This window comes from Pseudophryne corroboree, chromosome 6 (genome assembly GCF_028390025.1).
Source record: "Pseudophryne corroboree isolate aPseCor3 chromosome 6, aPseCor3.hap2, whole genome shotgun sequence".
NCBI lineage: Eukaryota > Metazoa > Chordata > Amphibia > Anura > Myobatrachidae > Pseudophryne > Pseudophryne corroboree.
Window position 1 is genome coordinate 252,322,582 of NC_086449.1, and position 26,948 is coordinate 252,349,529.

Below are 26,948 nucleotides of genomic sequence, written 5' to 3' on the forward strand. Positions count from 1 at the left end.
GAGAATAAAATTCCATTTTATTAGTTACTATTATAATTATTGTCTCTGGAAGTGCAAGATGGTTTTCTGTAAAGCATGAAATGTACGATCAGGATTTCATTTTCCTTTGATGGACTTAAAAATGTAAATGAACAGGTATAAAAATCTGCAAAAAAAATTACTCAGAATTAGTGTTACTGCTAGCAACATATGAAAATATTTACACAGTAGATCCCGTGTGGCGGACGATCTGTTATGTTTTCCTCAGGTCGATTTACATGGAAGCTTGAAAAGAAGTACACAGAACAGGAGCTAGAGCAATGATACTATTTAAAAGAAATAAAAACATGTTAGCTTCCTCAGAGTCTTTCATAATAACAGAGTATAAACAAATGGTCAAAACACGAACGGAAATGCTCCAAGATCAACCTAAAAATCTCAGTCCTGCCATTCCAGAGAAGCCGAGCAAGATGAAAATGACTTTAGGCAGGCGCCATTTGTTAGAGTTCAGCTCGTGTGGCAAGATCTCTAGAAAAGTAATGTAAATAAATGTCCCAGCAGCCAAACCTTCCAGTACACACTGTACCAGGCTGCTCCCACTGGATTCATTCTGCATCACCCCGATCCCTATGCCAATTCCAAGTGGGGACATAAGTGCAAACATGACTATTGAAAGCACAAACCATCGTGTCTGCACATTGCTCTGCATTAAGAGCAAGGACAGGCTCACCGCAATGATACTCTTATGGATGAGAATGGCAACAGCTATCTGTAGGACCTCGGACTGCTCATTCTGTAGTCCAATGGCAATCCCTTCAAAGACCGAATGCAGGGAGAGTGACATCATGAGGATAAAGCAGCGGAAGGACGAGTGAGCATTGAAGTCCACGTGGAAATGGCGCCTGGAGATTTCTACTTCACGATCTAGGCTAGTGTGCGAGTGCTTGTGTGACTGCCCCTGAACGGCTGGAGAATTGGAGGACCCAGATAATAGTGGGGTGGTCTCTTCAGTCATCCCATGACTGCATTCTAGGACAATGCGTTCTACAATGAGAACCAGGAGGACCCCAATCCCCAGGATGAATTCTGGTAGAGGAAAATCGGTCTAAAAATAAAGAGTTAGAAAAATTCAATAGGAATTTACAGGAACAACATTTCAAGCACCTCAAATCTTCATTAAGCTGACATTTATAAAGAATGAAACACAGATAACCCTGCGCAAAAAAAAACAAACATGTAACAAAAGGAAAAGGAGATTTATGGTAGACTTATCATTGTTAACTCTTTCTGCGAGGTACACTGGGTTCCACAGGAAAACAATCGGGTGTAGAGTGGATCTTGATCCTGAGGCACCAACAGGCTAAAGCTTTAGGTTGTCCCAGGATGCATTGGGGCCTCCGCTGTAACCCCACCTCCAGGCACTGTGAGCTCAGTTTCGTTAACCAGTCCAAAGTAGGAGCTGGCAAGAGAGAAGGCAGATGTTAGTCACATAGAACCACATTCTCACAACAGGAGAAGGGACCAGTGGCTAATGCCATGCAAACCTATAGAAGCTAGGTGCATCAGGGTGGGCACCCTGTGGAACCCAATGTACCTTGCAGAAAGAGTTAACAAATGGTAAGTTTACCATAACTCCTTTTCTGCAGCAGGACACATTGGTTTCCACAGGAAAACATCGGGGGATGTCCTAAACCAGTTCCTCGAGGGAGGGGACGCGCCCTAGCGGGTATGAGAACCCGAAGTCCAAAGGAAGCATCCTGAGAGGTGGAAGTATCAAAGGCATAGAACCTAATGAAATTGTTCACCGAGTACCACATAGCCACCTTGCACAATTGTTCTGCGGACGCGCCACAGCGGGCTGCCCAAGAAGGTCCAACAGACTGAGTAGAATCGATTTTAACAGCAGCAGGAGCTTGGAGTCTAGCCTGCGCATAAGCTTGTGCAATCACCATTCTAATCCATCTGGCCAAGGTTAGCTTATTCGCAGTCCAGCCACGTTTGTGGAAACCAAACCGTAAAAAAAGGGCATCTGACCTGATATAGGCAGTCCTCTCCACATATATATGGAGAGCCCTTAGGACATCCAAAGACCGCTCTTTGGGGGACAAATCCGAAGAGATAAAGGGCGGAACCACAATCTCTTGGTTAAAGGTGAAAAGATGACATAACTTTAGGTAAATAACCTGGGCGAGTTTGAAGAACTGGCCGGTCATGATGTAATATCAGAAATGGTGGACGACAGGACTAAGCGCCTAGGTCCGACACCCTTCTAGGAGAGGCAATAGCCAACATAAACAGGACCTTGGCTGTGAGCCATTTAAAAGGTTCAAATGGAGACTCTTGCAGGGCATTCAGGACAACAGACAAATCCCATGCAGCCACTAGAGGGACATAGGGAGTCTGAATCCTTAACACACCCTGAGTAAATGTATAAACATCAGTCATAGATGCAATTTTTCTCTGAAACCACACTGACAAGGCAGATATGTGAACCTTGTGGAAGGCCAGACGAAGGCCTAAGTCCAGGCTTTGTTGCAGGAAAGCCAGGATTCTGGATGTTTTGAATATGTACACATCATAGTTCTCATCAGCACACCAGGTGAAGTAAGAAATCCAGACCCTGTAATAGATCCGGACAGATGCCGGTTTGCAGGCTTTCAACATAGTTTGGATGACCACTTCAGAGAATCCCTTGGCCCTCAGGAGTGATGCTTCAAGAGCCACGTCACCAAAGCCAGTCTGGCCAGGTCTGGATAGAGACAAGGGCCCTGCACGAGAGGTGTGGATCTTTAGATCGACAGTGTCTAGGTAGATAGGGTTTCTAGGTCGACATGTTCTAGGTCGTGAGGTCAAAAGGTCGACATGAGTTTTTCATGGTTTTTTGGTGTTGTTTTCTCTGTATAGTGACAGGGAAGCCCAATTAGTGCACCGCTTCGTTCGCCATGCTTCGGACAAGGTGCAACGCTGCGCTCGGCACAGGTTACTATTGCCAATTGTATTCCGCGTGGAACGTTAAGTATGAAAAAGTTCAACAAAAAAAACAAAAACAAAAAAAAAAGTATGTCCACCTTTTGACCTAGAACATGTCGACCTTGAAAACATGTGGACCTAGTGACTGTCGACCTATAGTGGTCGACCTAGACCTAGTCGATCTTCAGGACGGATCTCCTGCATGAGGAGGTCTGGTCGTTGAGGAAGTAGATGAGGACACGGTCGATAGACCCTGCAGGTATGAGAACCAATGCAGTCTGGGCCACGCCGGAGCAGCTAGCAGTAGTATTCCTCTTTCTTGCTTGAACTTCTGCAAGACACTGGAGAGAACACGTAAGGCAGCCAAAAGTTCCATGGAATGGCTAGTGCGTCCACGAACGCTGCTTGAGGATCCCTGGTCCTTAATCCTATGACCGAAACTTTGTGATTGTGTCAAGACGCCATCAGGTCTACATCTGGTAGGACATACAAAAATAACTTTTAAAATACTTGTAACAGACTCCGTCCCAGCTGAGGAGTGAGGGGTATTTTTTGCCAGCCTGTTTCTGGATTCAGTGCGTAAGTGCAAAGGGGCAGGAAAGAACTGTGTTATCACCTATGCAGCATGCTGCCTGGATTCCCAATAGTACCATCAATACCACTTGGTACCCGGTCATATATGACCTATGATTTAATTCTCTGCATTTAAAAAAATCCTAAATGGATATTTGCAGAATAAATGATGGTCATTTATATATATATATGTGGAGTAATTATACCTGGCATATAGACATAGGACATTCTAGACGGCCAAACTGGTGCTATAATTGTTCATTCAATTTGTCTGTGGTTGATGTGCCACATGTACACCAATTTGGTTATTGCATTTAATTAATTTTTATCCTCGGTATTGATGCTGCAGATATATTCAATCCGCATTACAGTGGATATATAGTGGTTACACTATACATATTTGGAGTGACAAAACAGGCAAAGCTAATAACTGCGGACATACCCCACTGGAGATGCCCAATCTCCTCTGATCTTGGAAGCCAAGAAGTGGAGGGCCGGGTTAGTACTTGGATGGGAGACCACCTTTGAACACCCTGGTACTGCAATAAATTTGCTGCCTGATACAGTGTCTCACACTTTTACCACTTGGTAACCGGTTGCATATGACCTATGATTCAATTCTCTGCGCTAAGAAAATCCTTAAAAGGATACTTGCAGAACAAATGATGGTCATTTATTACAGTGAGGATATTGTGCCATTGTGTAATAACAAACTCAATTGACCACAGACATTAATTTCCGGCATCTTGTTCACTGTGGCATTTGACACCACAAATTATTTATTATTTATTACTATATTTTCGCAAAGCTATTTGATTCACATTTAACTTACTCCGTTAATTCAATTTTAATTTAAAACCAATAAAATTGTGATTTTATCAGTAATTAATATATTATATCCAATCCTCTGAATTAGAGTGCTCCCACACAAGAGTCTACTTTCCAACTCTTAGTTTTGGTTCTTTTTGTCTGACAATTTTTGACTCGAGGGAGCACCACTGGAGGCAGCTCACTTATGCAATAGGATAGTCAATCCTTACATATATGGTTGCTATATTCAGAAGTAATTCAGTTATATAATTCAGTTTTTCAGAGGATATTATCTGTTCAATTTGGAACTGGTGCCGTTCCCACCAAAACCTTTTCTTGGATTCCCAATAGAACTGTAGAAATGGACACCACATATTATTGTGAAACATAATCCCTCTGTTATATGCGTTTGTGCTTATCAGGGAATAATATTTCTAGCCTGATGTTTTGTACAGAATGCACATGACATACATTTATTTATATTATAATTAATATATATATATATATATATATATATATATATATATATATATATACATATACACATACATATATATATATATATATATATATATATATATATATATATATATACATACATACATACATACATATACACACATATATATACACACACACACTTTATATCTATGAGAATGTATTGGTTATTGTGTTATAGTTTGTAAAATAATGTTCCCCCCCATGTGACTGCTCAGATAACCTGTGTGTTTGCTGTTGGGTAGATACAGCCAGTCTCAGATGTCAGCCCATACACCCCCCTCCTTCTTCCCCACACAATGGATTCCAGGCCAAATAATCAGATTAATTAAGTAAGGTTAATTTAGTCAACATCTAGTGTGGCCAGGGGACATGCCTGGACATGTGAAAGTAGATCTATTCTGTAGTCAGCCCCTTAATGTAACTCACCCAATACAGAGCCTGGGGGTGTCGCCTCATGGTGGAAAAGACAAAAGGTTTTATAATAGCAAACAGGGGGCTATTGAGAGAGTGCACTGGAGTTCCTGGCCTGAGAGGAATGACGTGTTTGGCTCCTGAAAGCTACTGGTAAGAGATAGTGCTTCCAGTGTGCTGAAGCCTAGAAGCATTGTTGGGATCCGCTGGTTTCAAAAGGCTACTGGACGTTCACTGAGGGAAAGATCTGCACAGAAGGTCAGAGAGAGTGGAGGTACTCCTGAAGTGCAGACACTGACTAGGCATTGCGGTGCCGTCAGTGGCGAGAATCCGTGGCGCATGACGCTGTGTGAGCTGGTATCCTAGACCAGGGGACACAGAACCACGCCCAGTGTGTAACAGCAGGAGATCGCAGGCATCTGTAATCCTAAACTACTGTGGGGACTTAGTAAGTAAGATACCATCCTGGCTTGCAATTGTTAATGTTATTGTGTACTGTGTATTTACAATAAAGGCCATTTGCCACTTTACTAAACTGTTTACCTAAGTGATCAGAGAATCCGTATCCTCACAATACTTATTCCACAATTGGAAATACAGCAATGATGTTGTATCCTTATCACCTTTTTCTCGATCAGATCACATATGAATCGAGAGAAAAAAAAAGATATACATAGTGTAATCCCATTTTAATAATCCACATACAATGTTAAAAAACAGAAATAAAAAAAGTTCAGCTGATACAATGTTCAAATATGCAATGTGTTGCTTGAAAAGGTGCCTGTATTCGAGGCTAAATGAAAAAATAAGATTTTACTCACCGGTAAATCTATTTCTCGTAGTCCGTAGTGGATGCTGGGACTCCGTAAGGACCATGGGGAATAGCGGCTCCGCAGGGGACTGGGCACAACTAAAGAAAGCTTTAGGACTACCTGGTGTGCACTGGCTCCTCCCACTATGACCCTCCTCCAGACCTCAGTTAGGATACTGTGCCCGGAAGAGCTGACACAATAAGGAAGGATTTTGAATCCCGGGTAAGACTCATACCAGCCACACCAATCACACCGTATAACTCGTGATACTATACCCAGTTAACAGTATGAAATATAACTGAGCCTCTCCACAGATGGCTCAACAATAACCCTTTAGTTAGGCACTAACTATATACAAGTATTGCAGACAATCCGCACTTGGGATGGGCGCCCAGCGTCCACTACGGACTACGAGAAATAGATTTACCGGTGAGTAAAATCTTATTTACTCTGACGTCCTAAGTGGATGCTGGGACTCCGTAAGGACCATGGGAATTATACCAAAGCTCCCAAACGGGCGGGAGAGTGCGGATGACTCTGCAGCACCGAATGAGCAAACTCTAGGTCCTCCTCAGCCAGGGTATCAAACTTGTAGACTCTTGCAAAAGTGTTTGAACCCGACCAAGTAACAGCTCGGCAAATTTGTAAAGCCGAGACCCCTCGGGCAGCCGCCCAAGAAGAGCCCACTTTCCTCGTGGAATGGGCTTTTACAGATTTAGGGTGCGGCAGTCCAGCCGCAGAATGTGCAAGTTGAATCGTGCTACAGATCCAGCGAGCAATAGTCTGCTTAGAAGCAGGAGCACCCAGCTTGTTGGGTGCATACAGGATAAATAGCGAGTCAGTTTTCCTGACTCCAGCCGTCCTGGAAACATTTTTCAGGGCCCTGACTACGTCCAGTAACTTGGTTTCCTCCAAGTCCCAAGTAGCCGCAGGCACCACAATAGGTTGGTTCACATGAAAAACTGATACCACCTTAGGAAGGAATTGGGAACGAGTCCTCAATTCCGCCCTATCCATATAAAAAAAATCAGATAAGGGCTTTTGCATGACAAAGCCGCCAATTCTGATACCCGCCTGGCCGACGCCAAGGCCAACAGCATGACCACTTTCCACGTGAGGTATTTTAGCTCCACGGATTTAAGTGGCTCAACCCAATGCGACTTCAGGAAATCCAACACCACGTTGAGATCCCACGGTGCCACTGGAGGCACAAACGGGGGCTGACTATGCAGCACTCCCTTAACAAAAGTCTGAACTTCGGGCAGTGAAGCCAGTTCTATTTTGGAAGAAAATCGATAGAGCCGAAATCTGGACCTTAATGGAACCCAATTTTAGGCCCATAGTCACCCCTGACTGTAGGAAGTGCAGAAATCGACCTAGCTGAAATTCCTCCGTTGGGGCCTTCCTGGCCTCACAGCACGCAACATATTTCCACCATCTGCGGTGATAATGGTTTGCAGTCACTTCTTTCCTAGCTTTAATTAGTGTAGGGATAGCTTCCTCCGGAATGCCCTTTTCCTTCAGGATCCGGCGTTCAACCGCCATGCCGTCAAACGCAGCCGCGGTACGTCTTGGAACAGACAGGCCCCCTGCTGCAGCAGGCCCTGTCTGAGCGGCAGAGGCCATGGGTCCTCTGAGATAATTTCTTGGAGTTCTGGGTACCAAGCTCTTCTTGGCCAATCCGGAACAATGAGTATAGTTCTTACTCCTCTCCTTATTATTCTCATTACCCTGGGTATGAGAGGCAGAGAAGGGAACACATACACCGACTGGTACACCCACGGTGTTACCAGAGCGTCCACAGCTATCGCCTGAGGGTCCCTTGACCTGGCACAATATCTTTTTAGCTTTTTGTTGAGGCGGGACGCCATCATGTCCACCTGTGGCCTTTCCCAACGGTGTACAATCATTTGGAAGACTTCTGGATGAAGTCCCCACTCTCCCGGGTGGAGGTCGTGTCTGCTGAGAAAGTCTGCTTCCCAGTTGTCCACTCCGGGAATGAACACTGCTGACAGTGCTAACACATGATTTTCCGCCCATCGGAGAATCCTTGTGGCTTCTGCCATCGCCATCCTGCTTCTTGTGCCGCCCTGTCGGTTTACATGAGCGACCGCCGTGATGTGGTCTGACTGGATCAGCACCAGCCGGTGTTGAAGCAGGGGTCTAGCCTGACTTAGGGCATTGTAAATGGCCCTTAGTTCCAGAATATTTATGTGTAGGGAAGTCTCCTGACTTGTCCATAGTCCTTGGAAGTTTCTTCCCTGTGTGACTGCCCCCCAGCCTCGAAGGCTGGCATCCGTGGTCACCAGGACCCAGTCCTGTATGCCGAATCTGCGGCCCTCTCGAAGATGAGCACTATGCAGCCACCACAACAGCGACACCCTGGCCCTTGGAGATAGGGTTATCCGCCGATGCATCTGAAGATGCGACCCGGACCACTTGTCCAACAGATCCCACTGGAAGATCCTTGCATGGAACCTGCCGAATGGAATTTCTTCGTAAGAAGCTACCATCTTTCCCAGGGCTCGCGTGCATTGATGCACCGACACCTGTATTTGTATTAGGAGGTCTCTGTCTAGAGCCGACAACTCCTTGGACTTCTCCTCCGGGAGAAACCCTTTTTTCTTGTTCTGTGTCCAGAACCATACCCAGGAACCTACGCGTCGTAGGAACCAGCTGCGACTTTGGAATATTCAGAATCCAGCCGTGCTGTTGTAGCACTTCCCGAGATAGTGCTACTCCGACGAACAACTGCTCCCTGGACCTCGTCTTTATAAGGAGATCGTCCAAGTACGGGATAATTATTTCGGCCATTACCTTGGTAAATACCCTCGGTGCCGGGGACAGACCAACGGCAACGTCTGGAATTGGTAATGACAATCCTGTACCACAATTTTGAGGTACTCCTGGTGAGGAGGGTAAATAGGGACATGCAGGTAAGCATCCTTGATGTCCAGTGATACCATGAAATTCTCCAGGCTTGCAATAATTGCCCTGAGCGATTCCATCTTGAACTTGAACCTTCGTATATAAGTGTTCAAAGATTTCAATTTTAGAATGGGTCTCACCGAACCGTCTGGTTTCGGTACCCCAAACATTTTGGAATAGTAACCCCGGCCTTGTTGAAGGAGGGGTACCTTGATTTCACCTGCTGGAAGTACAGCTTGTGAATTGCCGCCAGTACTACCTCCCTTTCTCCGAGGGCAGCAGGCAAGGCTGATGTGAGGTAACGGCGAAGGGGAGTCGCCTCGAACTCCAGCTTGTATCCCTGTGATACTACTTGCAGAACCTAGGGATCCACCTGTGGGCAAGCCCACTGGTCCCTGAAGTTCCCGAGACGCGCCCCCACCGCACTTGTCTCCACCTGTGGAGCCCGAGCGTCATGCGGTGGACTCAGAGGAAGCGGGGGAAGATTTTTGATCCTGGGAACTGGCTGTCTGGTGCAGCTTTTTCCTTCTTCCCTTGTCTCTGTGCAGAAAGGAAGCGCATTTGACCCGCTTGCTTTTTTGAAGCCGAAAGGACTGTACCTGAAAATACGGTGCTTTCTTAGGCTGTGAGGAAACCTGAGGTAAAAAAATTTCTTCCCAGCTGTTGCTGTGGATACGAGGTCCCAGAGACCATCCCCAAACAATTCCTCACCCTTATAAGGCAGAATCTCCATGTGCCTTTTAAAGTCAGCATCACCTGTCCACTGCCGGGTCTCTAATACCCTCCTGGCAGAATGGACATTGCCTTAATTCTGGATGCCAGCCGGCAAATATCCCTCTATGCATCCCTCATATATAAGACGACGTCTTTAATATGCTCTATGTTAATATAATACCCTAGACAGGGATAATATTTTGCTATCTGACAGGGTATCAGACCACGCTGCAGCAGCACTATTCATGCTGAGGCAATTGCAGGTCTCAGTATAGTACCTGAGTGTGTATATACAGACTTCAGGATAGCCTCCTGCTTTTTATCAGCAGGCTCCTTCAAAGTGGCCGTATCATAAGACGGCAGTGCCACCTTTTTTGACAAACGTGTGAGCGCCTTATCCACCCTAGGGGATATCTCCCAACGTGACCTATCCTCTGGCGAGAAAGGGTACGCCATCAGTAACTTTTTAGAAATTACCAGTTTCTTATCGGGGGAACCAACGCTTCTTTACACACTTCATTCACTCATCTGATGGGGGAACAAAACACTGGCTGCTTTTTCTCCCCAAACATAAAACCCCTTTTATGTGGTACTTGGGTTCATGTCAGAAATGTGTAACACATTTTACATTGCCGAGATCATGCAACGGATGTTCCTAGTGGATTGTGTATATGTCTCAATCTCGTCGACACTGGAGTCAGACTCCGTGTCGACATCTGTGTCTGCCATCTGAGGTAACGGGCGTTTTTTGAGCCCCTGATGGCCTTTGAGACGCCTGGGCAGGCGTGGGCTGAGAAGCCGGCTGTCCCACAGCTGTTACATAAAAGGCTGGATGACGTAAGGAGTTGACATTGTCGGTTAATACCTTCCACCTATCCATCCACTCTGATGTCGGCCCCACAGGGGGCGACATCCCATTTATCGGCCTCTGCTCTGCCTCCACGTAACCTTCCTCATCCAACATGTCGACACAGCCGTACCGACACACCGCACACACACAGGGGAATGCTCTGACTGAGGACAGGACCCCACAAAGTCCTTTGGGGAGACAGAGAGAGAGTATGCCAGCACACACCAGAGCGCTATATAATGCAGGGATTAACACTATAACAGTGATTTTTCCCCCAATAGCTGCTTGTATACACATATTGCGCCTAAATTTAGTGCCCCCCCTCTCTTTTTAACCCTTTGAGCCTGAAAACTACAGGGGAGAGCCTGGGGAGCTGTCTTCCAGCTGCACTGTGAAGAAAAAATGGCGCCAGTGTACTGAGGGAGATAGCCCCGCCCCTTTTTCGGCTGACTTTTCTCATGGATTCTGGCAGGGGTATTTATCACATATATAGCCTCTGGGACTATATATTGTGATTTTTTGCCAGCCAAGGTATTCATATTGCTGCTCAGGGCGCCCCCCCCCCAGCGCCCTGCACCCATCAGTGACCGGAGTGTGAGGTGTGCATGAGGAGCAATGGCGCACAGCTGCAGTGCTGTGCGCTACCTTGTTGAAGACCGAAGTCTTCTGCCGCCGATTTCCGGGACCATCTTCATGCTTCTGGCTCTGTAAGGGGGACGGCGGCGCGGCTCCGGGACCGAACGATCGAGGTCGGGTCCTGTGTTCGATCCCTCTGGAGCTAATGGTGTCCAGTAGCCTAAGCAGCCCAAACTATCTCCAGTCAGGTAGGTTCGCTTCTTCTCCCCTTAGTCCCTCGTAGCAGTGAGTCTGTTGCCAGCAGATCTCACTGAAAATAAAAAACCTAAAATATACTTTCTTTTCTAGGAGCTCAGGAGAGCCCCTAGTGTGCATCCAGCTCAGCCGGGCACAAGATTCTAACTGAGGTCTGGAGGAGGATCATAGTGGGAGGAGCCAGTGCACACCAGGTAGTCCTAAAGCTTTCTTTAGTTGTGCCCAGTCTCCTGCGGAGCCGCTATTCCCCATGGTCCTTACGGAGTCCCAGCATCCACTTAGGACGTCAGAGAAATCCACAATTACCAATGTTGTCAGAGAACTATTTTACCAGTTCTCAAATAGGCATCTAAAGTGAATATTCCATAAGTGGCAACAGCATTCATGTAAATTTTACACTTTTGGGGTATCCTTAACAGACTCGCAGAGTGGATAATTACCAGTTAGATGAAAAGAACTGGCAACAAGCCATTCTTACAAGCATAAGTACAAAGTTCCCAGGCTGCAGCTCCAGGCTTAGCATATATGTCCACTTCCAGCGGTCCTCCGGTTCCCCCGTCACGGCACCCATGCGTTCGACCCTCGCCGGGGTCTTTCTCAAGGTAAGCCTCACAAAAGGTTAGTATGTCCACGCTCTTCTGACGGTGTTTATAAACCTCCTACCCTTATCCTCATTGGTCCCAGTGCTGTAGTCTCTAGACAGAAAATAGACTACAAGTCCCATAACTCTTAGCGCGGGGACCATATTTCTATTTCCTCTCATGTAGCGTATTCTGTCTTCTGAACCCAGCGTTTCAGGTTTCAATATAGTAGATGAAATACAAGTCCCATGACTCATAGCGCATTTCCATTTCCTCCCGTACAGCGGACAGGACCTTGAAACCAGGCGGGTTAAATACCGATTTTGAAGTTAAATGGTTCCTTTAAACTCCCATACTTTACTTATACCACTCCACTTATTAATCACTTCTGAGCTTTACTGTAAAAGTGTGGTATGTGCCCAATACATTGATTGTGATCTGGTGAGGGGGTTACATTTTTCTCTTTACCGGAGACCAGACTCCTTGATTTCTCAAACACTGTTTAATTCCTAAATACTGTTTTCTGATTCCTTGTATTTCCATTTAAGATCAAAATAGACAGACAACGGAACGCGCTGTACGGGAGGAAATGGAAATGCGCTATGAGTCATGGGACTTGTATTTCATCTACTATATTGAAACCTGAAATGCTGGGTTCAGAAGACAGAATACGCTACATGAGAGGAAACAGAAATATGGTCCCCGCGCTAAGAGTCATGGGACTTGTAGTCTCTAGACAGAAAATAGACTACAGCGCTGGAACCAATGAGGATAAGGGTAGGCGGTTTATAAACGCCATCAGAAGAGCATGGACATACTAACCTTTCGTGAGGCTTACCCTGAGAAAGACCCCGGCGAGGGTCAGAACACATGGGTGCCGTGACGGGGGAACCGGAGGACCGCTGGAAGTGGACAGATATGCTAAGCCTGGAGCTGCAGAACTTTGTACTTATGCTTGTAAGAACTGCTTGTTGCCAGTTCTTTTCATCTAACTGGTAATTATCCACTCTGCGAGTCTGTTAAGGATACCCCAAAAGTGCAAAATTTACATGAATGCTATTGCCACTTATGGAATATTCACTTTAGATGCCTATTAGAGAACTGGTAAAATAGTTCTGACAACATTGGTAATGGTGGATTTTTCATTTAGCCTCTAATACAGGCACCTTTGAAGCAACACATTGCATTTTTTAACATTGTATCAGCTGAACTTTTTTATGTATCCATTTTTTAACATTGTATGTGGATTATTAAAATAAGATTTTACTTACCGATAAATCTATTTCTCGGAGTCCGTAGTGGATGCTGGGGTTCCTGAAAGGACCATGGGGGGGATAGCGGCTCCGCAGGAGACAGGGCACAAAAAGTAAAGCTTTTCCGATCAGGTGGTGTGCACTGGCTCCTCCCCCTATGACCCTCCTCCAGACTCCAGTTAGGTACTGTGCCCGGACGAGCGTACACAATAAGGGAGGATTTTGAATCCCGGGTAAGACTCATACCAGCCACACCAATCACACCGTACAACTTGTGATCTAAACCCAGTTAACAGTATGATAACAGCGGAGCCTCTGAAAGATGGCTTCCTTCAACAATAACCCGAATTAGTTAACAATAACTATGTACAATTTATGCAGATAATCCGCACTTGGGATGGGCGCCCAGCATCCACTACGGACTCCGAGAAATAGATTTATCGGTAAGTAAAATCTTATTTTCTCTATCGTCCTAGTGGATGCTGGGGTTCCTGAAAGGACCATGGGGATTATACCAAAGCTCCCAAACGGGCGGGAGAGTGCGGATGACTCTGCAGCACCGAATGAGAGAACTCCAGGTCCTCCTTAGCCAGAGTATCAAATTTGTAAAATTTTACAAACGTGTTCTCCCCTGACCACGTAGCTGCTCGGCAAAGTTGTAATGCCGAGACCCCTCGGGCAGCCGCCCAAGATGAGCCCACCTTCCTTGTGGAGTGGGCCTTTACAGATTTAGGCTGTGGCAGGCCTGCCACAGAATGTGCAAGTTGGATTGTGCTACAGATCCAACGAGCAATCGTCTGCTTAGACGCAGGAGCACCCATCTTGTTGGGTGCATACAATATAAACAACGAGTCAGATTTTCTGACTCCAGCTGTCCTTGCAATATATATTTTTAATGCTCTGACAACGTCCAGTAACTTGGAGTCCTCCAAGTCACTTGTAGCCGCAGGCACTACAATAGGCTGGTTCAGATGAAATGCTGACACCACCTTAGGGAGAAAATGCGGACGAGTCCGCAGTTCTGCCCTGTCCGAATGGAAAATCAGATATGGGCTTTTGTAAGATAAAGCTGCCAATTCTGACACTCTCCTGGCAGAAGCCAGGGCTAGAAGCATGGTCACTTTCCATGTGAGATATTTTAAATCCACCTTTTTTAGTGGTTCAAACCAATGAGATTTTAGGAAGTCCAAAACCACATTGAGATCCCACGGTGCCACTGGAGGCACCACAGGAGGCTGTATATGCAGCACTCCCTTAACAAAGGTCTGGACTTCAGGAACTGAAGCCAATTCTTTTTGAAAGAAAATCGACAGGGCCGAAATTTGAACCTTAATAGATCCCAATTTGAGACCCATTGACAATCCTGATTGCAGGAAATGTAGGAATCGACCCAGTTGAAATTCCTCCGTCGGAGCACTCCGATCTTCGCACCACGCAACATATTTTCGCCAAATTCGGTGATAATGTTGCACGGTTACTTCCTTCCTTGCTTTAATCAAAGTAGGAATGACTTCTTCCGGCATGCCTTTTTCCTTTAGGATCCGGCGTTCAACCGCCATGCCGTCAAACGCAGCCGCGGTAAGTCTTGAAACAGACAGGGACCCTGCTGAAGCAAGTCCCTCCTTAGAGGTAGAGGCCACGGATCTTCCGTGATCATCTCTTGAAGTTCCGGGTACCAAGTCCTTCTTGGCCAATCCGGAACCACTAGTATCGTTCTTACGCCTCTTTGCCGTATAATTCTCAATACTTTTGGTATGAGAGGCAGAGGAGGAAACACATACACCGACTGGTACACCCAAGGCGTTACCAGTGCGTCCACAGCTATTGCCTGCGGATCTCTTGACCTGGCGCAATACCTGTCCAGTTTTTTGTTGAGGCGAGACGCCATCATGTCCACCATTGGTCTTTCCCAACGGGTTACCAACATGTGGAAGACTTCTGGATGAAGTCCCCACTCTCCCGGGTGAAGATCGTGTCTGCTGAGGAAGTCTGCTTCCCAGTTGTCCACTCCCGGGATGAACACTGCTGACAGTGCTATCACATGATTCTCTGCCCAGCGAAGAATCCTTGCAGCTTCTGCCATTGCACTCCTGCTTCTTGTGCCGCCCTGTCTGTTCACATGGGCGACTGCCGTGATGTTGTCCGACTGGATCAACACCGGTTTTCCCTGAAGCAGAGGTTCTGCCTGGCTTAGAGCATTGTATATTGCTCTTAGTTCCAGAATGTTTATGTGAAGAGACGTTTCCAGGCTCGTCCATACTCCCTGGAAGTTTCTTCCTTGTGTGACTGCTCCCCAGCCTCTCAGGCTGGCGTCCGTGGTCACCAGGATCCAATCCTGTATGCCGAATCTGCGGCCCTCCAATAGATGAGCACTCTGCAACCACCACAGAAGAGACACCCTTGTCCTTGGAGACAGGGTTATCCGCAGGTGCATCTGAAGATGCGACCCTGACCATTTGTCCAACAGATCCCTTTGGAAAATTCTTGCGTGGAATCTGCCGAATGGAATCGCTTCGTAAGAAGCCACCATTTTTCCCAGGACTCTTGTGCATTGATGTACAGACACCTTTCCTGGTTTTAGGAGGTTCCTGACAAGCTCGGATAACTCCTTGGCTTTTTCCTCCGGGAGAAAAACCTTTTTCTGAACCGTGTCCAGAATCATCCCTAGGAACAGCAGACGAGTTGTCGGCATTAACTGGGATTTTGGAATATTCAGAATCCACCCGTGCTGTTTTAGCACTTCTTGAGACAGTGCTAATCCCATCTCTAGCTGTTCTCTGGACCTCGCCCTTATTAGGAGATCGTCCAAGTATGGGATAATTAATACGCCTTTTCTTCGAAGAAGAATCATCATCTCGGCCATTACCTTTGTAAAGATCCGAGGTGCCGTGGACAATCCGAACGGCAGCGTCTGAAACTGATAGTGACAGTTTTGTACAACGAACCTGAGGTACCCCTGGTGTGAGGGGTAAATTGGAACGTGGAGATACGCATCCTTGATGTCCAAGGATACCATAAAGTCCCCCTCTTCCAGGTTCGCTATCACTGCTCTGAGTGACTCCATTTTGAACTTGAACTTCTTTATGTACAGGTTCAAGGACTTCAGATTTAGAATAGGCCTTACCGAGCCATCCGGCTTCGGTACCACAAAGAGAGTGGAATAATACCCCTTCCCTTGTTGCAGAAGAGGTACCTTGACTATCACCTGCTGAGAGTACAGCTTGTGAATGGCTTCCAACACCGTCTCCCTTTCGGAGGGGGACGTTGGTAAAGCAGACTTCAGGAAACGGCGAGGTGGATCTGTCTCTAATTCCAACCTGTATCCCTGAGATATTATCTGCAGGATCCAGGGATCTACTTGCGAGTGAGCCCACTGCGCGCTGTAATTTTTGAGACGACCCCCCCCCGTCCCCGAGTCCGCTAGAGAAGCCCCAGCGTCATGCTGAGGCTTTTGTAGAAGCCGGGGAGGGCTTCTGATCCTGGGAAGGAGCTGCGTGTTGCTGTCTCTTCCCTCGACCTTTGCCTCGTGGCAGATATGAATAGCCCTTTGCTCTCTTATTTTTAAAGGAACGAAAGGGCTGCGGTTGAAAAGTCGGTGCCTTTTTCTGTTGGGGAGTGACTTGAGGTAGAAAGGTGGATTTCCCGGCTGTAGCCGTGGCCACCAAATCTGATAGACCGACTCCAAATAACTCCTCCCCCTTATACGGCAAAACTTCCATATGCCGTTTTGAATCCGCATCGCCTGTCCACTGTCGCGTCCATAAAGCTCTTCTGGCCGAAATGGACATAGCACTTACCCGTGATGCCAGTGTGCATATATCCCTCTGTGCATCACGCATATAAAGAAATGCATCCTTTATTTGTTCTAACGACAGTAAAATATTGTCCCTGTCCAGGGTATCAATATTTTCAATCAGGGACTCTGACCAAACTACCCCCGCACTGCCCATCCAGGCAGTTGCTACAGCTGGTCGTAGTATAACACCTGCATGTGTGTATATACTTTTTTGGATATTTTCCATCCTCCTATCTGATGGATCTTTAAGTGCGGCCGTCTCAGGAGAGGGTAACGCCACTTGTTTAGATAAGCGTGTTAGCGCCTTGTCCACCCTAGGAGGTGTTTCCCAGCGCTCCCTAACCTCTGGCGGGAAAGGGTATAATGCCAATAATTTCTTTGAAATTATCAGCTTTTTATCAGGGGCAACCCACGCTTCATTACACACGTCATTTAGTTCTTCTGATTCAGGAAAAACTATAGGTAGTTTTTTCATACCCCACATAATACCCTGTTTAGTGGTACCTGTAGTATCAGCTAAATGTAACGCCTCCTTCATTGCCAAAATCATATAACGTGTGGCCCTACTGGAAAATACGGTTGATTCGTCACCGTCACCACTGGAGTCATCGCCTGTGTCTGGGTCTGTGTCGACCGACTGAGGCAAAGGGCGTTTCACAGCCCCTGACGGTGTTTGAGTCGCCTGGACAGGCACTAATTGATTGTCCGGCCGTCTCATGTCGTCAAACGACTGCTTTAGCGTGTTGACACTATCCCGTAGTTCCATAAATAAAGGCCTCCATTCCGGTGTCGACTCCCTAGGGGGTGACATCCTCATATTTGGCAATTGCTCCGCCTCCACACCAATATCGTCCTCATACATGTCGACACACACGTACCGACACACAGCAGACACACAGGGAATGCTCCTAATGAAGACAGGACCCACTAGCCCTTTGGGGAGACAGAGGGAGAGTTTGCCAGCACACACCAAAAGCGCTATATATATATATATCAGGGATAGCCTTATAATAAGTGCTCCCTTATAGCTGCTTTGTTATATCAAAATATCGCCATAAATGTGCCCCCCCCTCTCTGTTTTACCCTGTTTCTGTAGTGCAGTGCAGGGGAGAGACTTGGGAGCCGTCCTGACCAGCGGAGCTGTGAGAGGAAATGGCGCCGTGTGCTGAGGAGATAGGCCCCGCCCCTTTTCCGGCGGGCTCGTCTCCCGCTATTTAGAAAAATTAGGCAGGGGTTAAATATCTCCATATAGCCTCTAGGGCTATATGTGAGGTATTTTTAGCCTTTATAGGTACTCATTTGCCTCCCAGGGCGCCCCCCTCCCAGCGCCCTGCACCCTCAGTGACTGCCGTGTGAAGTGTGCTGAGAGGAAAATGGCGCACAGCTGCAGTGCTGTGCGCTACCTTTAGAAGACTGCAGGAGTCTTCAGCCGCCGATTCTGGACCTCTTCTGACTTCAGCATCTGCAAGGGGGCCGGCGGCGCGGCTCCGGTGACCATCCAGGCTGTACCTGTGATCGTCCCTCTGGAGCTTGATGTCCAGTAGCCAATCCATCCTGCACGCAGGTGAGTTGACTCCTTCTCCCCTCAGTCCCTCGCTGCAGTGATCCTGTTGCCAGCAGGAATCACTGTAAAATAAAAAACCTAGCTAAACTTTTTCTAAGCAGCTCTTTAGGAGAGCCACCTAGATTGCACCCTTCTCGGCCGGGCACAAAAATCTAACTGGAGTCTGGAGGAGGGTCATAGGGGGAGGAGCCAGTGCACACCACCTGATCGGAAAAGCTTTACTTTTTGTGCCCTGTCTCCTGCGGAGCCGCTATCCCCCCCATGGTCCTTTCAGGAACCCCAGCATCCACTAGGACGATAGAGAAAATGGGATTACACTATGTATATCTTTTTCTCTCTTGATTCATATGCAATCTGATCGAGAAAAAAGGTGATGAGGATACAACATTGCTCTATTTCCAATTGTGGAATAAGTATTTTAAAAGTTATTTTTGTATGCGCTGGTGTAACCTCTTCTCTGTTCGTTTGTACTATTCAATGGTGGAGGGTTAGAAGAAACCTCATTAAAGAGATTTAGTATCACCAGCTGCATTTGCGCACAGTGATTCGGGTGCTTTTTTTTAGTACTACATCTGGTAGGCCCCACGTGTCCACTAGGAGTTGAAAGACTTCCGGATGACGACTCCACTATCCGGAGTGTACGTCCTGATGACTGAGGAAGTCCGCTTCCCAGTTTAGGACACCCAAAATGAACACGGACGATATTGCTAGCACGTGGCGTTCCGTCCATCGCAGGATTTTTGGCACTTCCAACATTGCCATGCGACTTCGAGTGCCGCCCTGATGATTGATGTATGCCACTGTGGTGGCGTTGTCTGACCGTACATGAACAGGCCTGTTCTGTACCATAGGGCGAGAGACAGCGCATTGAACCCCACCCGCAGCTCCAAAATGTTTATCGGGAGGAAAGACTCCTCCTAGGTCCAACGACCATGGAAAGAGTGTTGCTACAACACCGCAACACATCCCCGCAGTCTGGCATCCAGAAGGGATGGCCCTTGCTCAATTGCTGGTGCTGTAGCCACCAGGTCAGTGATTGACAAACCTCCGAAGTCAAAGTAATCATATGATATTTGATCCGATGAAGTAGGGCTGTCCACTTGGAAAGAATTAACCTCTGCAGAGGCCGGGAATGAAATTAAGCGTACTCTGCCATGTCGAATGCAGACATAATCAGGCCAAGTACTTGCATCGCCGAGTATCAAAACACTGGGGCGACAAAGGCATCTTATCCTGTCCTGAAGCTTTAGGACTTTCTCCAGAGACAGGAACAGATGTTGACTGTGTGTGCGCCCAGGAGTGCCCCCAGGTGCACCATGCTCAGAGCTGGGACCAGTGAGGATTTCTTAAAATTGATGAGCCACCCGTGGGCTTGGAGGAAGCTTACTGTCAGTTGTAGATGACTGAGGAGGACATCGTGGAAGTTTGCCAGGATCAGCAAGTCGTCCAGATATGGCAGGATCCTGACTCCCTGGTGAAGGAGATGTGCCGTGGGGAGGGCAATCCCGGGCCATTTTTTTCAATCTCTGGATTCCTGGGATTGGCGTTTCCCTGTGTGGCCACCCCCCTCACCCCACCCACACAACTCCCCATACACCGGAGGGTGGGTGAGGAACATCCTCTGCTCTCTCCTGACTGGCAGCATGTGACGGCGCAGCATGACCTCTCACGCTGTGCTGTGGAGCCGGAAGCCAGGCAGCGTCTGAGCGTCCTGAGGGCGCTCAATGCTGATCCCTCAATCCCCGGGATTGGAGCTTCCAATCCTGGGATTAAATCTCTGCAATTTTTGGCCCTAAATCCCGGAATCCCGCCGGTCCCTATCCCGGGATTGGCCTCCCTAATGTGCAGTCATTACGACCACAACCTTGGTGAAGATCCGGGGAGCCGTAGCCAGTCCAAATGGCAGAGCCTGGAACTGATAGTGTAGGTTGCCAATAACAAACCGCAGATACTGCTGATGTGACTTGGCAATAGGTATATGCAGGTACAAAACCTGAATATCCAGGGATACCATATAGTCTCCGGGTTCCATCGCCAGTACTATTGTGCGCAGCATCTCCATACGGAACTTGGACACTCATAAACTTGTTAAGAGATTTGAGGTTGAGTATAGGCCGGAAAGACCCATTGGGTTTCGGGCCTAGAAACAGGAGTCGAGTAGTAACCACTGCCCCTTTGGGACAGAGGTACTAACACTCCTGTATCCAGGAGAGAACTCGCATGAAAGAGACTGCGTACCTGTGAGACAACTTCTCGCACCCATGCGTCTGAAGTTGCCTTCAATCAGACCTGGGTGAACTGCAGCAGTCTGCCTCCCACCCTGTTGTCCCGCAGGGAGAGGCCCGCCCCATCATGAGGCAGGCTTATTTATAAGCAGGCTGACGGGCCACCCAGGACTGCTTCATCTTGGGCTTAGTGGTTTTGCAAACACGAGATCTTCTCTGGTATGCCTGACCTTTTGCATTCCCTTGAGGTCGAAAGCAACGAAAAGTGGTACTCTTTGCCTTCTGTGCAGAAGGATTAGTATTTGAGAGAAAGGCAGTCTGGGCAGCCGCCATTCAGACAATTTTATTTAGGTCTTCCCCAAACAATATGTCTCCCTTAAAAGGGAGTACCTCCAAGGTATTTTCGGAGTCCAGGTCCACCTTCCATGACCTCAACCACAGAATACGGCGAGCCAGGACATACATAGTTGACGCCTTGGCCGCCAACACACCCGCCTCAGAGGACGCCTCTTGAATATAATAAGAGGCGGTGGTGATGCAAGACAGGTATTGTCAGATATATCCTCGGGCAGCTCTTCCTCTAATGCCTGAACCCATGCTTCAATGCATTTAGCAGCCCAGAAGGCAGCAATAGTGGGTCTATGTACAGCACCTGTCAGGGAGTAAATATATTTCAGGCAATCCTCCACACACTTATCCGTCGGTTCATTCAGTGAAGTGACAGTGGTGACAGGCAGAGTTGATGACACCACTAGGCGGGTGACATGAGAATCCACCGGCTGTGATTTTTCCCACTTGTTACTAGCTAGCGAGCTAAGGCCTGGTTAGAGAAGGAATTTCTTCCCTGGATTAGACCATGGCTCCTGGCTGATGTCAACCAAATGGTCAGAAAGGGGTAACAGATTTTTAGCCACCTTCTGCCATTTAAACATGTCAGTTATCTTGGTGACAGTAGTCTGTTACTCATCAGAGATTTGTAGGATTTGCTTAATAGCAACCACTAGAGAAGGGACGTCAATTTGCATTGTAGAATCCTAGTCAGTAACACCCGATTCAGTGTCTGACAGGACAGTATGCTCTCCCTTCTCTTCAGATGAAACATCTGAGAGATTTGTGGATTGTGAGGAGGAAGCAGCCCGCTTAGATGACCCAGCGACACAGGAGTGACCTGAGGTAGATTTCTGTCTGACCAAGGAATGAGTCAACTGCTGAAACTGGTTAGACAAGTTTTCCGCCCAAGGCGGAATAACCATAGGGACGCACTATATAAATGACCCTGACGCAGTTAGGGGGTAATTCAGAGTTGATCGCAGCAGCAAATTTGTTAGCAGTTGGGCAAAACCATGTGCACTGCAGGTGTGGCAGATATAACATTTGCAGAGAGTTCGATTTGGGTGGGTTATTTTGTTTCTGTGCAGAGTAAATACTGGCTGCTTTATTTTTACAATGCAATTTAGATTTCAGTTTGAACACAACCCACCCAACTCTAAAGGCCCCCATCCACTAGTCCGATTTGGACAGTTTTCTTCAGATTTCGACGCATCTGACCGTCAAATCTGAAGAAAAATGTCACATCGGATGGCTCTTCCGATCCGATGCGCACTCCCGTGTCAGATTTGTCTGAACTACAAATCTCTGAGGCTGCCCCAACTATTTATCGGAATCTGAAGAAATCAGGTGCACATCGGATTGTTTTTTTTTCTTCAGATGTATCTGATCAGATTCATCTGAAGCGTCACTTGACTGGCATCTCCCTGGCCACTCCCACCCACCAAGAGGGGGAACAGCGGCAGCAGCAGCATCAGATCAATCGCATGTAGCATGTGTGCATCAGATATATCTGATGCGATCTGACACATGATAGATCGCATCAGATACATCTGAAGTGAATGTAGTGAAAATTAAGCCCAGGGTCAGATCCGATTCCCGGGAAGCTCCCGGGAGAGCTCAAGAGAAATCTGATGAGATCTGCAGTTCAGACAAGTCTGAGTAGTGGATGGCCACCTTAACTCTCTCTGCACATGTTATATCTGCCCCCCTTCCCCTGCAGTGCACATGGTTTTGCCCAACTGCTAACAAATTTGCTGCTGCGATCAACTCAGAATTATCCCCCTTAGGGAACAGAATATAGTTATAAATCTCTGGGAAACACTGAAAGTGAAAACTCACAGCAGATACAGGCACAGTGTCACAATAGCAATGCAGATAATTATTAGTATGACAATAAATCTGCACTGAACAAATATATATCTCAAAATACTTGTACAATATATTCTGTATTTGGTACACTTTCTTAACTAACGTTGTCTGTATAGAGATATGTAGAGTACTCAAGTGTTTGTAAAGTCACAGCGCTGTATACAGGCGGCTCTACAAGAGGCCAGCGGCAGCTATACACCTAAGATTGCGCCCAGGCGGGAGAGTGTGAGGAAGCTCAAGGGCAGGAAAATCTGCAGTAGATGTCGCCCTGGGTCGGGGAGAGGCTACAGGTCAAGTGCCGACTCCCCTATGCTGGACCTCACCGCCGGTACTATGGAGCCTTATCAATAGGGGCGTTAGTACACCCGACCTGTACTCCTATGCCTTGGTGGATATAGTGGGGTCCCTGCTCGGTGACCGTGTCCATGCCAGCTTCATGATCAGTAACGCGATTTAGTGGCTGGTCCCGCCGGGGTGACCCTCTTACCTCCTCCCTTCATAACAGCCACGTGAACCAGGAGTGCATCTGCGACCGTGTGCCTAAAGCCGTAGCGTCTCCGTCGCAAGTACCCAGGAACTGAGCAAAGGGAGTATGCGACGCCGCTTGGGAGGTGATGGAGACGCAGCTCTGAATGTCACCCTGACATGTAACAGCGCTGCGGCCCTTGAGGAGGCTCCAATGCATCCCGGGACAGCCTAAAGCTTTAGCCTGTTGGTGCCTCTGGATCAAGATCCACTCTACACCCCGATGTTTTCCTCTGGAACAGTGTACCCCGCTGCAGAAAGGGTTTTCTTACTTCAATAAAAATCCCCCCTCCCATGCCAGAAACAAAGCTTAAACCCCAACTCATGTAGAAATCGGTCTCAGTAATTGCGAGTGCCATGTCTACAGAGGGTTCGGGATGATAGGTCGACAGTCAGTAGGTTAACCCCATATGGTGGACAAGTTTTTTTGGGAGTCTTGTCCCAACTTTTTACCATCCACGTAGACTACAATTGGATATCAAGGGTCTACCTTTTACATGTCAACCTATTCACCCTGTTGCCCTAATTCTGGTCGACCCAATGATCCACTCCCTTCTGCAGAGTGTTCCATTTATACACAACTTTGCAAATGGCACCAAAGGGATTAGAAATCTAAATAGGGACATAAACAATAATGCTGCATGTTGTATTGATGGATTTTATTGCAAAATTTAAATAAAACCAACATCAGATTAAAACAAAACCGTAAACCCAACTGCATAGTATTTCTCCTCATCAATACACACAAGTCACAATTTCCGCAAGATCACATACTGTTATTTGTAGTTTCTGCATTGTTTCGTTCATGTCACTCAAGAAGTCAGGAAGAATATCCAACAGACAGGCAGATAGGAACACTCCCCCCGCTATGCAGCTGGTAAAACTCAACCACATTTGGTGAGTCTCTGAAAAGGAACAATAGTGGTTACTGAAGAGTTATTCATATAGTACACACATATTCCACAGCGCTTTACAAAGAATATTTTGTGACTCAAACAAGTCCCTGCCCCAGTGGAGCTTACACAGGGCCGGTTCTAGACCTTGTGGATCCCAGGGCAAAAGCTTCCTTTGACGGCGGCGCCACCCCCCCCCCCCAATAGGTATAACAGGGTTAGTGTGCGCGACAGGCGCACATAAAACAAATATATATAGGAGGTGTGGCCCCTGTAGATTTGCCCCCCATTACATGTGCCCCTGTAGTTATGCATACTTAGATGTGCTCCCTTGTAGCACCACTTACAAACACTAAAAACAAAATACACTCACTAGCCCCGCTCCTGCTTCCCGACCGCTGCTGCTCCGTCTCTGGCCGCCGCCTCCTCCTCCTCTCTATGGGAGAGACGTCATGACGTCTCTCCCACAGCAGCGCCGCACAGACACTAGAGGTCAATTATGACCTCTATTGTCTGTCTAAAAATGCAGTCCGTTGCAGCGGATGCCCACGGTGCTTGCTGCAGCCGGAGTGCAGGGTGCGGGTGGGCGGAGGGCACCTGTGGGGTGACTGCGGCCACAGCGATCCAGACGCCCACCCGTGCCTAGATCCACTCCTGAGCTTACACTTTGTATTCTCGACTATATGGAAACATACACTACTAGGGCTATTTTGTGAGTGGCCATTTAACTTACCAGCATGTTTTTGGTAGGTTTGGGAAGAAACCCACCCAAACATAAGAATCTACAAACCCACACAACCTGGGTAGGGACCTGAACTAATGACCACAGTGCCGTGAGGCAGTAATGCTGACCACTATGCTGCACAATGCACTGGACAAAAAAACAGACACTGACACTTCTGGACTGATTAAAAGTCGTCAATATTTATTCAGCTCCTATATATCCAACAGGTCACAAAACACAATCTAATTTTCCTGCAGTTTCGGTTTGCAAATCACCACCTGAATGAAGATGTTTGATGGGTATAACTGTGCACGTGACATGTTTTGACCAATAGGAGAGCAGTACGAAATTAAATTCAGTTTTAAGTAAATTGGAGTACTTTCTAATGTCTATTTAAATAAAAACAGACAGTTTAAAAAAAAAAAAATCTAAATTCTGACTCATTACCATCAATCTTTAAAATGGACAATAAAATTAAATTCTGTGTGTAAAATCAGGTATTTACTAAAAGTAACAAAACAATAAAATCGCCCAATTTATGTCAATTTTAAAAGAGATTCAAAACAGACTTCTGATAACTTTACCCCTAGAGCGCTATGGACATTTGATTGTTAAATCCAATAAAACAGCTAAATGTTAGAGAATAAATGAGTATTTCACACCTAAAATAACCATTCCCCTATGATGGCTCCTTGTAGTTGCTACTAGTGTCATCTGCCAGAACTTTCAGATTTTCTTTCTGCCCCTGGAACTCTTTATTTCATTGGAAAACTAAAATTTGACCTAAAACCTAGTAAAAAAAATATAGTTCTGGCTATTATAAATAGACTTTACAGTACTATATACGCAATGTATATGGCAAACGCATACTAATGTACTGGAAATATGATTGGTGTACTTAGGATAGCGTACCCCATATTCTGGAAAAAAAATTTAAAATAAAAGTATCTATCGTTACATGTTACACGGACCGTAGAAGATGACTCAGACCGCTTTGTAGGACAGTACTGATAGTCACATGAAGCGAATGCAGAGGGAAGTTACCAGCAATACAATATTACCTTTAATAAACTGAAATCGCTAATGTAGAAAGCAAAACATTAGTCCGGGGAGAACAAGAGAATAACTTACCTCTTCCAGCTGTGGCTTGGAAACATTTTATTCTGGATGGCACCAAACCAAAAAAGAGGGTAAGAAGCAGCAGCCCAAACAGACAGCCCAACTTTACCTGGAGCAAGTACTCCATGCTGTGCAATGGAAAGGTATACTGGGGGTGGGGGTGGGGGTGAGGAAGGTCTGCCTGTTTTACCACCACAAGGGCAGCCAGCGCGGGTGTCAGAGGTTAGTTGGGCATGCAGCGGCTCCCCGGCTGGATCAGACACATGCTTTCGGACAAACTACAAGGGCTGACGCCACCCTATCGCACACAATACACTGATCGGTAAAGGGATTATTTCACAGGGAGTTCCCATGTGACTGGTCAGTAATCAGTGACTGCCCGGCAATCAGCCTGGCCACGCCCCTCAGATTGGGAGTACAGCGCACACGGGCGGCTATTGGGCTCGGAGGGAGGAGCTATCAGTCGGAGATTAGCCGGAGGGGCGGATCTTTGTCGTTGGAACTTGGAAGCATTAATTACTGCTCGTTATGGTGACCACCACGGGTTCCAGAGAAGTTTCCTAAAGGATCAGGTGACTTGATCCAGGTCATGTGACTGAGTGGAAAGGGAAATTGCACAGCGTAACTCTGCTGGTCTGGAGGAAGAGGAAAGTATTATATGATACACACGCATTGCAGTAACTGCTCACA

General features: G+C 47.0%; 1 protein-coding gene and 1 pseudogene across 2 annotated transcripts; one reads left to right on the top strand and one right to left on the bottom strand.

The window, feature by feature from the left end:
* On the bottom strand, positions 1 to 26,948 carry SLC39A1 (solute carrier family 39 member 1). 2 transcript variants are annotated; one of them, XM_063925878.1, is made up of 3 exons: positions 26,928 to 26,948; positions 24,297 to 24,427; positions 1 to 1,084 (listed from the first exon to the last, which is right to left on the bottom strand). In XM_063925878.1, the coding sequence occupies exons 1-3, from the start codon at positions 26,929 to 26,931 to the stop codon at positions 404 to 406; spliced, it is 816 nt and encodes a 271-aa protein (XP_063781948.1). In that variant the 5' UTR covers positions 26,932 to 26,948; the 3' UTR covers positions 1 to 403. The 2 variants fall into 2 exon arrangements, with proteins under 2 accessions (XP_063781948.1, XP_063781947.1); XM_063925877.1 differs by lacking the exon at positions 26,928 to 26,948 and adding an exon at positions 26,271 to 26,870.
* Positions 3,951 to 4,070, top strand: LOC134937575 (5S ribosomal RNA; annotated as a pseudogene).